General features: G+C 41.1%; 1 protein-coding gene across 3 annotated transcripts in view; it reads left to right on the plus strand.

Moving 5' to 3' along the window:
• homer1b (homer scaffold protein 1b) overlaps positions 1-12,867 on the plus strand; it is a 33,160-nt gene extending 20,293 nt beyond the window's left edge. For 2 of the 3 annotated variants that reach the window (XM_044025652.1, XM_044025651.1), the window contains 5 exons: positions 1,676-1,824; positions 9,365-9,521; positions 9,667-9,777; positions 9,858-9,938; positions 11,327-12,867. In XM_044025652.1, coding sequence (XP_043881587.1) covers positions 1,676-1,824; positions 9,365-9,521; positions 9,667-9,777; positions 9,858-9,938; positions 11,327-11,518 — 690 coding nt within the window. In that variant the 3' untranslated portion in view covers positions 11,519-12,867. Of the gene's footprint in view, positions 1-1,675; positions 1,825-3,121; positions 3,574-9,364; positions 9,522-9,666; positions 9,778-9,857; positions 9,939-11,326 lie in introns of those variants that run through there. The other variant, XM_044025653.1, reaches the window with a different exon arrangement.
• The last annotated feature ends 3,154 nt before the right edge of the window (positions 12,868-16,021 follow it).

Here is a 16,021-nt window from a genome sequence, read left to right on the forward strand (position 1 = left end):
CAGATCAGTCAATGTATGGCCAAGTTACATGGCACTTCCTGTCTTGTGGCAAAATGGGGGCTAAATTCAAAGTGGCCCACTTCCTGTTGGGTGAAGATTATGTACGTTGACGTGCTACATGCTGGTCCCAGTCGCCCAGACTCCAGTGCAAATGTGTCAGGGAGCAGATATTTAATTGTATATTAATGAACGAGTCGTGCAAAATGCAGTGGCGGCCATTATCCTCGACTTATCTCTGACTTCCTGCTTGTCCATTAGAGACGTACAGGCAGAGTCACAGTGTCGCTCCATTGTGCCCGAGCTGCAGAGTGTTAACAGTGTTGTTTTATGTACACGCAGCAGCTTAATGATTTGTCTCTGCTTTGATACCGGGGTTTGTATGGGATATAAAGATAAGCATTAATCTGTAATTCTGCAATTCCCCACTGTTATAGTGAGCTACTTAATGGCCTATAGGCATGTGGAACTGTTCACATTTATATTATCACCACAGCAATGACAGCTTTATCATTGTGTGACACACACACAGACACTTCCATTCCATGTCCAATCTTATGTGGAGAAATATTTACCGATGAGATTCTCGTTCTTATCTACAGTTGTCGGTGTAATTGCTTTACATTTTGTATAATTATGTGAAAGATAATCATAAATTAGCTTCTCATTTTAAACACGTTCCCTCAGTGGCACCGGGCTGAAACTATTATTTGACAGAACATCTGCAGGGATGCTGATTATCCTGGCTTCTCTCCGACTTTAGGATTTGGTCTCTATTTTGTTCATTCATTCATTCATTCATTCATTCATTCATTCATTCATTCAATTGTTTATTCGTCTTCTACTGCTTTATCCTCCACATATTGTGGGGGTTAGCTTGGGCCAATCCCAGATGACACTCTGGACAGGTCACCAGTGCATCATAGGGCCACATAGACACAACCAACCATTCACCAACCAACCTTTGGTCAATTTAGAGGGTCCTATTTGCCTAATCCCAAAATATATTTCTATTTTGTTCAATGTGTTATGTGCTACATTATTTTGTATTTTTATGTGTTGTTGAGTCAAAGTTACATTTCATTTTAGATCGCATACTGTAGCAATAATTGTCCAAAAGTTGCACATTTTTGTTTTATTTTTGTTAATAAAAAGCCAACAAATTCAAGCGGATTTAAAACATTTTGAGTACTTTTTGCTCAGGTGTGTTTATATAGTTGGTGAAAATGACATTGCCTATAGAATGTGCTGAAATAAAAGGATATAAGACACTCCATATAATACAGTCTTATAGTCTCTGTATGTTTTAACATACAGTAGTAATGGGAAAAAAAAGCAGCCTAGATGCTCTGTGTTCTAAGGGTTAAAAAAACCAACAATATCACTGTTGTTCTGACTGTTGGACGTCACACATAGGGTTCTGAAGTGAAATGAATTATTCTCATGAAAAACAAACTTGTCATTTGCAGCCATTTTTGTCCTTGTCGCTTCAGATTAGAAAGATTAACAACGGTGATTATCTTAATTCATGACAGCTGGGCCCAGTTCTTCTGTGTAATCTATAACTGCATCATTTCCTGAAAATGTCCCTACCTTACCTTACCTTACCTTACCTTACCTTACCAACCTTACTTACCTACCTGACAGTAACGTCTGAACACCTTTGTGTCACCCGTAGGAGTCTCCAGCAGGTGAGCTCTCGTCACCTTTGACCCCAGTGACTCCGCCCATGGAAAACATCAACGGCACGGATGAAATGTGCGACTCGACTCCCAACTCAGACACTCGCCCGGAGCCGGCGCAGAACGCGCTTGCCTTCTCGCACAGGTACAGTAACAGCCCGCACTGTGAAGGTGTCACTGTCTGATGATGTCACAGTCCTTTTGTTACTTGTTTACACGCGCTCTCACAAACTCGTGTCACACTTAAACTGTTCCCTGTTCCCACTGGTCAAAACAAAACTCACTTAATCCCAGTTTGTAATGGGATTCTGACCAGTGTGAATGTGTTCTTGACTCTTGACTTAAGTGACTCTGCGATACATACAGGGGTTTTATAAAATGTGGCTCCAAACAGCATCATTGGAAACACAAGACCACTGATGCCTGAACTTATGTGAATCTGCTCATTTTTCCTTTGTCTGCTCAGTCGGTTTTTACAGGAAACCTGATTTGAAGTATGTCCACTTCCTGTCAGAAGTATTAATTGCAGGTTAAAGGATTTAAAATAAAATAAGGTTATATTATGTTGTGTTTTTAATAGTTATTTTTATCAAATAAATGTATGTTTTGACATTTTGTTTTATATTGTAGTCTTAGAAACGTTTTTTTTTAATTAAATGATGTGTTATGTTTTTAATAGTATTTTTTTTATTAAATAAATACATGTTGACATTTCTTTTAGATGATAGTCTTAGATGTTATATTATGTTTTTAGCAGTTGTTTTTATTCTAATAAATATACCTTTTGACATTTTGTGCTATATGGGTCTGAGGAAAAATTATTTAAAAATACAATAATATTATATTACATGCTTATTAGTAATTTTTATTAAATACAGTAAATACATTTCGACATTGTTTTTTATACAGTAGTCCTAGAAAACACGTTATGTAATGTAGCTGGGTTATTAGTGGTAACAGGAAGTAGTCACACAAATCAGGTTTCCGAACAGCTTGGCAATTAAATAAAAAAAAGCTTCCCGTCATTATTCTTATAAATTAAAATACATTTTAATTAAATCTTTCATTGTATTAGTTAATTATGTTTCACAACTGTAGTAATACATTAGCGGTAACAGGAAGTGGTTGTGTTTCTGGTACAAATCGGGCAATGACACAGCTAATGTAACTTTTGAACACACTCTCACAGGTGAAACGTCCGTTTAAACCTTGGATTAAACTGTTTTGTTGTTGTTGTTTTTTTAGCGTTGTGAATGAGGGTAACAGTGTCACCCATATCACCCACAAACAACTCTTTTCTCTGTTTATTTTTTTTGTCTGAGCCTCAGAAAGCACAGAGGTCTTTTTTTTTTATCCATCTCTGTGGTGTTTCATGCATGTCAGTGAACATGGCAGTGAACTCTCTCCATTCACCGCTGCTCTCTTGTGTTTTTCCTCCGTAGGGAGCAGTTAAAGACTTGTCGGGTCTGCTCTTTCTGATAGGGAAGTCCTGACCACTGAGACATCACAAAAAACACTTTTAGGCACAAACATTCCTCAAAATTAAAAATAAAATAGGGGAGTTTGTAGATGGACCAGATTTATTACAAAAACTATGGCTGGCGTCATCAGCAGCATCATGTCTAAAGTCCAGTGAGGAGGAACATGAGTGTGATGAAATATTACAGAGTGACATCAGTGACATTCACAACCCCTGTCACGTTCACGTGGACCAGCAAAATATGTAACTGATTGTTTCTCAGGAAGGAGGAAGTACTTACTTCGTTAATTTACTTCAGTCTGAGCATGCTCAAAAACTCACATACAGTACTGTGCATAAGTCGCAGGTCACCACCGCCAGTTACGCCTCTCATCATCCTCTTCCTCACGTATACGTCACACACTGGTATAGAGAAATTAGGTGACTCATTATTTCATTTATTATCATTGTTATTATTATTATTTGTGCTTCCTCAGCTCCACTCTGATCTCATGCCATGGTTTATATATTAGAACAACATTCATAATTTCACCAGAGGAAGCTCACATACCACCTGTGGTTCATGCACCACAGTTTGAGAACCACGGGCTTAACCGACTAATCGCTGCGACCCCTATATGTAATGTTCAAGCTTAGTGTGTGTCACCATGAAGTGGTAGAACGCATAAACACACTCAAACCTGTAGAAGCTGTTTATTTATTTCTTAAAATGATGTTATTTTAAACCTTCGTACACGTTTCTCATGTTTTCTGTGACGGAGAGATAATTACACGCAAAATCTAATGGTGGACTATGTGACTTTTACACAGTACTGTAAATTTAATGTTTAATGCCTATACTGCAATGCAATAATATCACATTTAAATGCAAATTTTAACCTTTTTGACTCTGAGTATGTGACATCTATGCATGCCACCCTGTTGTTGTACACTTTTGTCCTTTTAGCGCACAGATAATATTATTATTACTATTTCTATTATTAATGGATGATTTGTATCCCTTGTGACGATCAGCACTGATTCATGTACAGCACATTATGTAAGATAAAGAGGTGAAAATGTAACATTTATTTTTTTTTGCCGTGTTTCTGAAGAGGTGTGGCTGCATGGCTCATCGCTGAGAAGGTTGCAATGAGGAGTTTATGTAAGGCTTATATAACGTATAACTGTGGGTATGTGGGAGGCACAGAGAGCGAGAGAGAGAGAGGGGGAGAGACCGACACCAGTCACACACAGTCTGCGTGTGTGTTCTTGTATTTATACCTTTGAGAGGTCCCAAAATGTACAAACCTATCTTTGTGAGGACATGTTGGACATTTTGTCCGGACTCCACAACTTTTAAGGGCTTTTTGGGGGGTTAAGACCTGGTTTTAGGGCTAGACAATGTATTGTGTCTATCATGTGCCCTCACTAAGTCCTAATGAGTCTAAGTAACTGGTAGGGATTGGAGATAAGGTTTCCGTACGACATTAAGTGGTTATGGTTAAGGTCAGAGATAAGGCTGTTCAAATGAATGGAAGTCAATGCAGTGTCCTTACAAGGACGGCTGTGCAAACGTGTGTGTGTGTGTTGTATTTGTATCTTTGTGAGGACCAAAAATCGTTGAAACCATACAGAGTGAGGACATTTTGGCTGGTCCTCACATCTTTTTGGGGATTGAGACCTGGTCTTAGGGTTAGAATTGGGTTTGTGAACTTGTACACTGACCTTGTCAGGACCTTCAAAACCTGGTCCTAGTGAGGCAAATGAGGGCTCCTTTTTGAGCAACTGCTTGAGTTTAGGCCTAAGATTTGAATTGTGGTTAGGTTAAGGTTTTAGGTTAAGTATTGACTGGTTATAGTCAAGATGAGGGATAATGCTTGGAAGTCAATGCGGTGTCCTTACAAGGAAGTATGCGCAAACACACTGCGTGTGTGTGTTCTTGTATTTGTATCTTTGTGAGGACCAGAAATCATAAACCATATGCAGTGACAACATTTTAACTAGTCCTCACATCTTTAAAGTGCTTTTTCAGGAGATTAAGACCTGGTTTTAGGTTTAGAATTGGGTTTAGGTTAGGGTAAAGGTTAGGGTTAGGCACTTAACCATCACGTTGGTTAAGTTTATTTTTTTAGACTAACTCACTAAGAATGAAGTGCAAACGTGTGTGTTTGTGTCAGGAAATGGGAAAAGAGTGAATATGAGAAAGAGAGTTGCATTATTTTGATCGGTTTGCACACATAAGTCACTGAGTCTCTATCACACACACACACACACTACATACACACACATACATACACATGCCGAGGAGGCTTGGACAATCAAGAGTAATCAACATAAGATAAAACATGTGTTGTTGTTTTTGTTAGGAAAGAAAATGTGTATCTTGTAGTTGATTGTATGCACGTTTCAATTTGACTTTTTTCTTCCTCTTTTTTTTTTGTTTTTTTTTTAACAAATCTTCATTTGTAAAACTCTGTAACTTTATTCCTGGCTGCGATTCTTAATAATTAAAGATGTCAATCAATCGTTAAATGTATTATATTTCTTTTCTTTTCTTTTTTTGCTTAAGTCTTGGTGTTTGAGTGGAGAATCTTTCCCTTATTCTATTATGATAAATCTCAAGTATGGAGTGGACATATAAGGAATTTGACTAATTACATTTAAAACAGAAAAAGAAGGCAAGGACAATACATGTGGCTGAGCATAAATTATAAGAGATCATTTAAAGAATAGGAAAGGAGATCTTTAAATGATTTTAGATGCTTTTATTCAAGAGCAAATTCCACTACATGGTGAGTTCCTGTGCGGCTCCACAGCTCTATGCAGTGAGAGCGGGATGTAGCGCGGACTCCCACCGCCTGCTGCAGCTCTGCTGCTGAAATGTCTATTAATGCTGCATGCGTGGGAGACAGGGTTGACTCTCTGCATTCGTGTGGACGTAACAAGCAAACCTCAGTCTCTTTATATTTTCTGAGAGGCATATGCAGAGTAGGTAGATATCTTACCACTCCAGCCTCTCCTTTCTTTATTTTCTGTCTTCTTCTCTGTGTGATTCATACACCTTGAGCTCGGTGTGTTGTGTTTGCCACGTTTACCTGTGTTTGTGTACGTGACGTTGACTCACAGTCATAGTGGAAAAGAATGAGTGATTTTACTTCATTCCTGTGTCGTGGAGGTTCAGACTCACACGTGGAAGCACACACACACACACACACACAGGTGTTTTCTGCCCGTTGTTGACCTCTGTGATGGTCTTTTCCTCGCTGACATGTGACTCTGTGTGACACTGCTGTGTAGGCAGGTGTGTGTGAGTGGGTGCAGAGGGCAGAGGAGGAGGATGAGACACGCAGCTGTGTGCAGTGCTGCGTTTGCATCACAGGATGTAGGCGTGTTTGGCAGCGTGTCTGCAGTGCACTTTTTTTTCTCAGAACGTCATTTAAGGAGCTTTAGTTGGAAGTGTCTTGGCTCTGTGTGAATGCTCTCCCATGGTGGTGGTGGACGACGGACGCATCGTGCTCGTCAATTCCGTTTGAGGCTTGTGTGTGAACGCTGCCGATGTCATGTACGTCAGGATGCCACAAGCGCCTCCGTTCCGTTCCTCCGTTGCTGCCATGGCAACTGCTCTGCCTCTCTGCTTCTTGAGGAGAAAGAACCTTACCTGACAATGTGTCGTAAAAGCTGATTGTCATTTTTATTGTGAACATTCTCAAAACCCATTTATATTATCTTGTATTAGGAGTTAAAATTTGTTACAAAAATAGAATGAATAGATTGATGGGCACACAAGACTTTCCCGGCAAGAACTTTGTGCTGGACAATTAAAGTGCAGCTCCTGGTTTCCTGACTGCAGAGTGTGTTTCATTCATGGAGCGACTTAATCTTAAAGCTGCTCCGGACATGGCAGGAGAAAAACAAAAAAAAAACAAAGAGAAAAAGTGTAGAAAAACCTTCTGTGTGCTTTGTGTTTGGAGTGGAATAAATAATAATAATAATAATAATAGTAATGATAATAACACAAAACAAACTGTTGATGCTTTATTCGTGAGAGTTATTAGTAGGATTAATTCAGTTATAAAATGAAATCAAAGAAAAAATAAACAATCTTTTTTCAAAACATTTTTAAATGACTTTAACATTTATGCAATATTCATGTGTCAAATACAGTACAGGGGATTTTATTCAGAAATGGTTCAACTATACATATATATGTATATATATATATACATTAAAATTTAAATTAACATAGTACAAACAAATATGACAATATTTAACCTGGTGAGCTGGAAATTAATTCAACATCGCTCAGTTTCCTCTTACTCGAATTGAATTAAAACAAAATGATAAACTTAACAGTAAGTAACAGTAATTACTATTTAAATAACCACATCGTGGTCACAAACAGAAGTTCAGCAGCAAACTTACCCTCCATGTCTGTCACACACCTCCAGGACTGTGCTCAGGTGTCTTCCTTCCTTCCTTCCTTCCTTCTTCCCTTCCTCCCTTCCTTCCTTCCTTCCTGAAACCTTTCTCCCGGCCTTCTTTAATGAAGACGAACACCGGTGTGTGAGCACTTTTCTCTCCTCTAACTCTCCCTGCATCGCGCTCACTCGCTCTCTACCGTCTTGTCTCCGTCCTCACATGTTGATGTCCCGCCTGCTCTCCCGCTCTCTGAGCTGCTGCTGGTGTGTGTGTGGGGTTTATACATTGGCGGGGCTGCAAGCCTTGGTGACAGCATCACTCCATATGTGTGTGTGTGTGTGTGTGAGTTAGTGAGTTAGTTAGTATGTGCATGTGTAGGATGAAGTGTCGTTTCCCTCCTATGCGTCACACACGCAGACACACTCGCGCTCGCAGAGGGGGTGGCTGTTGTGTAAGAATCGAAGGCGCCGTGGGAGTCCTGAGTGAATTAGATCTGGGCTTTCTCTCCTTCTTCACACATCCAGCGTGGGAGTTATGGCAGAGTGGAGTACTGCTGCTGCTGCTGCTGCTGCTGCAGTGGGAGCAGCATATACATGTGCATGTGTGCAGGCCTGTGTGGGGGTGGAACACAAACACCGCCGTGGGTCACACAATACAAAGAGCTGGCGACGATTCCAGAGAAGAGACTGTAAAAGTAGGACGATTAGAAGATAAACACCTGAGAGTCGAGGTTCATGTGAAGGAAATGTCCATGTTTAAAGGCGGGAGTCATTCCAGCTGCTGTAAAACACCAACAAAGAAGATAAATACCTGATGTGTTCAAAGAAACAGCCGGAAGAAAAGGGAAAACACCAAGAAGAAGAAAGGGAATGAAGCACTGGCACACTGCTAAACTGTGCAAAGGAAAAGAAGAATCAGGACACTGATGGAACATTACAGATGTCAACTGTCATACAACACCAAAGAAGAGAGGGAAGGATAACGAAGAAGAGGAAGAAGAAGAAGGGACATGACAAGAGGAAGATAAATGGTGCATACCTGTTGTAGTCAGAAGTCTAAATCTCCAGATTAAGGAGTGTGGATTATATAAATTAAAGCTTGAGTTGCTCATGTCTGACAGGAAAGTGCAGAGCGGAAGCTTTTTCCCGCTTCATACACAGCTAATATTACACTTAAACTCCAAATTATCCACCACGCAGCCCATATGCCCCGCCCCCCCACCTCCACTCCATCATGAAATTCAATCACATTCAGTCACTTATCGCTCATCTCCATTTCTCACCTGTGAGTAGCCGGAACAGATTAGGCTCCAGCCAGCCTGAGGCTATAATCTCAGATTACTATCAAGAAAGTGATAATAGAAAAATAATAATGAAAATAACTGTGGATAATATATGCAAAGAATGTATGTACTGTATATACTATGTGTAACCAGACAGCTTAAACTCAGACCACGCCCCCTAACCACTCTGCACTCTCCCTCCTCCTCTCGCTCACCCCGGGCTCTTTTGGCATTTTCAAATTAACAAATCGAGTTAACTGCAGAAGACGGGGTTTAGTTATAGAGAGTCCCACAATGACAGCATGAGGACATAGACATAGGACATATAATGTTCATCCGAGGATGAATTGGTGGATGGACGTATGGATTACTGAGTAGTCTCAGAGTTTTTGAAAGTCTGGTCAGAGAAGAAAATGATTCAAGCTTAATTCAAACGAACAGTGTGGACAGTCTGTCTGAAAAGATCGGGTTTGAGGCCAAATCCTAACTTCTGTGTTTGTGTGTTCCTGTGTTCCTGTGCAGCCCCGCCATGACAAAACACTGGGAGGCAGAACTGGAGGCACTAAAGGGGAACAACGCCAAACTAACAGCAGCTCTGCTGGAGTCCACAGCCAACGTCAAACAGTGGAAACAACAACTGGCTGCGTACCAGGAGGAGGCTGAGAGACTACACAAACGGGTGAATAAATTAATAGTTTATTGTTTTCACGTGCGATTCATTCATTCAAAGAGAACGGGAGTGATCATTTGGGAAACAACTGGCCTGGGAATAAAAGATAGATTTCTGTCAAACTCACCTTTTCCCTCCATTTTCTCTTTTTTAGGTGACAGAGCTCGAGTGTCAGAGCAACCAGACCCCAGTGATCAAATCCCAGAAGACTGAACTCAACCAAACCATAGAGGAACTGGAGAATACGCTAAGGGATAAAGAAGAGGTGTGTGTGTGTGTGTGTGTAAAGTCTCCTACGTACAGTGTATGTGACACAGACTTTTATTCTGTTTTATTCCGTTCCAGGAAATGGAAAAGATGAAGGAAGAACTGGAAAACATGAACGACCTGATGGAGCAAAAAGACACTCTGACTCAGAAACTTGAGGTGAGTGAAAGAAAAAAACGTCTTGTATTACTTTGTTTTCTTTTAAATGTGAATAAAGCTGAATCATTTCAGGTTTGTTATAAATGCCTCCGTGATATTTGTGTCTGTCACGATGGTCACTGTGTCAGATTATCAATCACAGTGGCACGGATTATTGTCTTGGTGTCTTGACAAATCTGGCAACTCTACAGATATGACCAATCATTGTTCACAACACTTTGGGGAGGTGGGGCAAACAGTTGTCAATCATTACTCACCAGGTTTCTGAAGAGCCTCTACTATTTCTTGTCAACATTCTTGTTTTTTTTTTTAAATATGTCGCGGTCATCCCTGTCCAGGGTTTCCACAGGTCCTTGAAATCCTTGAAAGTTTTGTAAAAGAATTTGTAAAAAAGAAAAGATTTCAAGGCCCTTTAAAGTTTTGTCGCCCTAAATAGACACAGTGTGCTTGAATTTTGTGCACGACAACCAGGTCAGACACTGGAAATGAATCAGTCACAACCAAATCGCTTGAAACCCGGCCTGAATTCATGACTTCAGTCACACTCATATGTGCAGTATGTGGGAATATAAATTACTACGTTGACTTCATATGCTGAAACAGCAAGAAATAGGCTCATTTAGCCATAGACTTTTCATTCATCAGAGTCGCCCCCTGGTGGCTAAGTGCTACGTCCACCGTACTTTCTGAGCTTCACTTTTCAAACCAAAAAAAAAAAGCTCTATTCAGATGGGATTATTTTCACATGGAGAGGTGGGGGTAAAGAGCTACTCAGTGATTTTAGTCCCGTCTGAATGTGTCATGTCAATCATCATCATTGGACGATGTCAGTAAAGATTATGATGACTTTTACTTTGGGTGATACTAATCCTGTTCGAATAGACCGGCAGTAAATATGTGCGTAAATACTCCGTCGTTTACAAGTAGTTTTCCCGCGGATTTTCAAAGCATGGAGGCGTTTGAAGATGCATTCATTTGCGCACTAGGCGGTCGGACATGTCTGCGGCAAACGACGAACATCATTCTGAACCAAACAAGGGCTGAAAGCAGAGGTCAGAGGCACAGGACTTGTGATTGCTTTAGGTAAGTGTGCAAGCACCTCGCTATGTAGTAGGCCGAGGCTAGGCGGCTAATAAAATGTCAACAAAAACAAGCAGTAGTAGCACGACTGTACCTAACTGTTGACGGCGGCACGTAAAATGGATTGAGATTTTTTATCCAGCGTAAATTGGCCATTAATATTACTGATGTCCTGTTATAAAATGACATTACTCCACCTACACATGTTAAACTAATCCTCACCTGGGTGCAGATTTTCACATACAAAGGTAGCAGTAATAACAGTGTTATTACTTAATAACGTAATCATATCAAACATGTGTCTGCAGGAGACGGAGCTGCGCAGCCGGGTGCTGGAGGAGCAGCTGTCAGGTGCCGAGCAGCGGCTTGAGGAGAACCAGGAGGAGCAGGAGAATTTCAGGAAGAGTCTGCGGACGCTGCTGGAGCTGCTGGACGGCAAGATCTTTGAGCTGACGGAGCTCAGAGACACCTTAGCCCGGCTCATCGAGGAGGCCAGCTAGAGACGGAGCAGCCTCACCTGCACAGACAGAGCCATAAGATAATTTATACCCTCACGCCCCCCAAACTCCAGTCACATCAAGATCTTACCACACCACGCCCCACTCTCCTCCTCCTTCACCTGAATCCCTCTGAAAACTGAGACACTGCACTGCCCCGGTTCTAAATTTGCTCAAAAAAAAAAGGGCAGCTAAATCCTGGTTTTTACCTTTGCAGGCATCTGAGCTCCAACCAACCGCAAGCACTCCTGTTACTTCAAAGACGTGGCAGGGACTACCTCATCTTGCCTTCTGATTGGCTGGTGTAGGCGTTAACCTTGGTTGAATTGAACCAGTCATCCAGATGCCTGCTGTGCCCGCACACCCACAACACACACACACACTGAAAGACCTGAACACACACTCGCACCAAGACTTAACTTGAGAACTGTGCCTCAGTGCCATCTGCTGTTTGACTGGGAGAACTGCACCACAGATTGCAGTATCATCTGCACACACACACACACAAAAAAACCCACTCCCCCTAAACCACCACCACCAGGGGAATGTTGAAAGTCATGTGGAAATAATCGTCGGTAAGACTCTGACAGAACTGTGCCAAAGCTGCCAAATCCCCCCCCCACCACTGAAATATCGCCCCTCTATTTAGCAGATGCTTGGATCCAAAGTGACTTACTGTACAGAGAAGTGTTGAACTGAGACTCTTGCGTTTGAGCGTCGGTGGAGAACAGAGAACTTAAAGGACGACTCTGTTTGACGGCCCAGACACTCGAGGCTTTCCCCGGGGGGGTTAAATAGTCGCTGCAGCTCCACAGCTTATTTAAAGAAAACACCGAGCGTCCAATCTTCCAGAGACGTTTGTTCATGCCACACAGAAATGTTTAAAGGGAACACGTGTGTGCGTGTGTGTCTGTGTGTGTGTGCGTGCGCGCGCGCGTGTGTTCTCTCCCGTTAGGTCTGACATGAGAATTCCTGTATCCAGACTGCTTCCACCGTCTCAGAACAAGTGACCTGTCTTCCTGCCAAGCTCAGTGTGGCGTGTGTGTGTTTCTGAACAAGGCCTGACCTTTGACTTGACGTGTGCCTTGAGAACGCACATCAGTGGACCCGTGATTGTATATATAATATGCCTGTGTGTGTGTGTGTGCGAGTGCGACAGTGTGTTTGTGTGTGTGAGTTTTGTGCTGTGAGAAAGAGAAAGACCCCAGTTTTGGACACTAAGGCCGACATGCACACACTGAGCAATACCAGACAGGCTCTGTACGACACCTCTATCTAACTCTATCAGGGACTCCACTCAGTGCTGGACTCATGCAGATAGGTCAAATGCAGCTCAGTCGATTCCTCCCCACACACACTTCTTGCCCCCACCCCTTCCCACAGAGAGTGTACAACTGTCGACCGCAAACCTGTGTGGCAGCCCGTCTAAATCGAAGTAGTGCACCGCGAAGGGCTTTATCGAGCGCCATCATCTCCACGTCCATGAATCTTCTCCACCGTCGGCGAAGCAGGCCACAGATTTCCACCTCCTCACGGGTTGTTACTAGAAACTATTACTCAAAAAAAAGACGTTTTTATTCCTTTTTTTCTACATAGAATATAAATAACACTGACGATATATAATTATAGAACTATATATATATATATACATATATATATATATATGAAACACGGGACGGATTTCTTACTCGTGGCAACGTTGTAAATGAACGGACGGATCGCTCAGTAAACGCAGTAACACCCTGCAGTGGCTTATTGTTGTGTATTAACCCCATGGAGAAGTGTCATAGTCTTGTAGAGTATCTAGTCTGTGAGTAAACAATGGGAAAAAACCTCTTCGGTGTCTGTTTAGACAACTGTACAGAATGATTTGCCCTCATCGAGCGGCTGCTGAGGCAGTGGAATTCAAAAACGACAAATATCTTTCAGAATATCACTCAATTTCTAAGAAAAACAAAACGCTGTACACTTGCCTTTGAGCACCTGATTGCACTGCGTTATTATTATTATTATTATTATTACACCATCGTAACTCCCATTATATAGTCCTAGCACAGCATTACTCTGTACTTATACTGTAGTGAAGTTACACAGGTTAATACACGGGAATAAGACCCATGAAAAGGGAAATGTTGACCCCGTTTGTTTTTGTTTTTTTGTTTTCCTTCTTCTTCTTCTTCTTCTTCTTCTTCCTGGTTTAACGTTGACAAGTCAAGAGATGACGTGAGATGGAACACCCTAATATTAATGCTGTTGTTAATGAATGCCTTTGTACAGTAGTGGATACGAAGCTTTTCATTCTCCTGTTTTGTAACTTATGGTATTTAAATGTAGGTATAATTATTGTATTTAGAGGTATGAGAAGACTGGCAATATTTTTGACTATTTAAAAGTAATTTTGAACTCATGATATTAAAGAGGTACCTCAGGCTCAAGACGTTCGTAGTGCTGATGTAATTCATAAATACAGTATATATATATATATGTATTAGGGATGGCCCAATACCAATATCACAATCTCGAGTATCTGCCGATACCGATATCAGTCCAATACAATCATTTTAGAGCTTTTACTTTAAAGACATAATTCTCCAACTGTGTAAATATTCTTCCCCCATAAAGAAGAAATAAAAAGTTCACAACAACATGACAGTTTTTATTTACGTTTTTTTACAGCGCGTAATAAAACATGGGATATATAGGATTTATTGGATTGTATCCGATTTTATATTTGTATCCGTCCAAAATATCAGATCCAGTGATACTGAGTATTGTATCGGCTCATCCCTAACATATATATTTTTATATATATATACATATATATAAATATATATATACACATATATATAAATATAAATATACATATATATATACATACATAATACACTGTACAAACTCCTTATTAACTAAATTGGTGAAACAGTGAAACAGACAATCTCAGAATTTGCTTCACAAGGTTTAATTCAAATGCAGGATGAGGAGGCTGTAAAAACCAAGAAGTGAATAAAAGATGGTAGGATTGAAGGCAGAGGGGTAATTTTTTCATACACCACTATGTAAAACAACCGTTTCTTCCTCTTTATTTTGATATTGCACTTCTCAGAGGCTCGTACGTGTTTGGAAACAAACGAGCAAAAGCTTTGGAGAAACAATAAAAGGAACAAAAAGTGATGGAATTCAATGAAATGACAGTGACAGTGTGACAGGTGATCGCTGGGTTATGGTAAAAAAAAAGAAGTTATATAGACATTGTTGGTCATTGTTTTGAGGAACAACACCAACCCTGTGAGTTGTTGTCGCATCAAGTCCAGGATTATGGTCTGGGTGAGTTTTAAAGGTGCATTATGCAACTTTTGTTGTGTGTGGTTTGTTTGCTGCGTCCTTCATCTGTCAAGCAAAACTATCAGACCTGACAGAGGGAGCTTTTATGTGTATACACCAGCAGCACAGGGATGGTGGGTGGTGCCAAGAAGCATTCATCCCATTACACCGGCTCTTTAGAAGAGTGCGAGGGAACTTTTTGCTCCCTGTGTGAACTTGTCTACGTCTCACCTTTAAGGTCCATGTTCAGTGCTTTCCAACCTTTCTGAAAAAAAACAAGCTACAGTGATTCAAAGGGTTCCCTTGAAATCTGTGAAAGTTTGTGAATTTGGAAAAAAATAATATTCAAGGACCCTGAAAATTGCCTTAAATAGACATGGGTCCAGTGCTTGGTTTTTGTGCAAGAAAGAAGTGAAGTTGATATTTAGGTAAATGTCTCTCTTTGTTTGTTACGACGCCACCTACTGTTTCATGCCCTGCATTGCTAGATGTACGTGGAGAGTCATAATTACTAGCGTTGTTTCTGGACACTGTCCACTGTCTCTCTCCGCTGTTGACGTGAGATTCCGTGCAGAACAATGAGTGAGTAACGTTAAGTAAGAGAGAGCAAATGACGATGAAAATTCCAATATCTCTGTCTCACCAAAGGAAATTACAAAGACTGACTTTGACCCAAGGACAATCACTTGATTGTCCAGATGCAGAGTGTGCTGAAAATCAATAAAAGTGGACGCCATGGGGCGAAGACTCTCTTACAAGTTGCCCTTTCCAGGAAATTGGTCCTGGAAAGTCCTTGAAAAGTCCTTGTATTTGTTGTATTTGATGTCAACCAAGGATGTGGGAACCCTGGGTTCAGAACGTGTACTACAGATCAAGAAAGTTGTAGCTGTAGAATCAACACAATGTTTTTAGAATCCACGACTCCATGAGTGTGTGAGCATGTCTTCACCTCCGCACTGTGCCTCTCTGCCCACTGTAGTACAGAGGAAGGAATTAGGACAAGATGCGATCGACGAGAGAAAAGAAAGTGAATAAGATGTTAGGAGGCACCGCATCAGTCATGACTGCCTGCTCCACAGCCCACGGTGGCTCCCCACAGCTCAGAGAGAATCTCACCTCCCACACGCCGTCCATCATTCACACAAGCGTGACTGCTCTCACAGCTCTGCCGTGACTATCCCACAC

Source organism: Solea senegalensis, linkage group LG5, assembly GCF_019176455.1.
Source record: "Solea senegalensis isolate Sse05_10M linkage group LG5, IFAPA_SoseM_1, whole genome shotgun sequence".
NCBI lineage: Eukaryota > Metazoa > Chordata > Actinopteri > Pleuronectiformes > Soleidae > Solea > Solea senegalensis.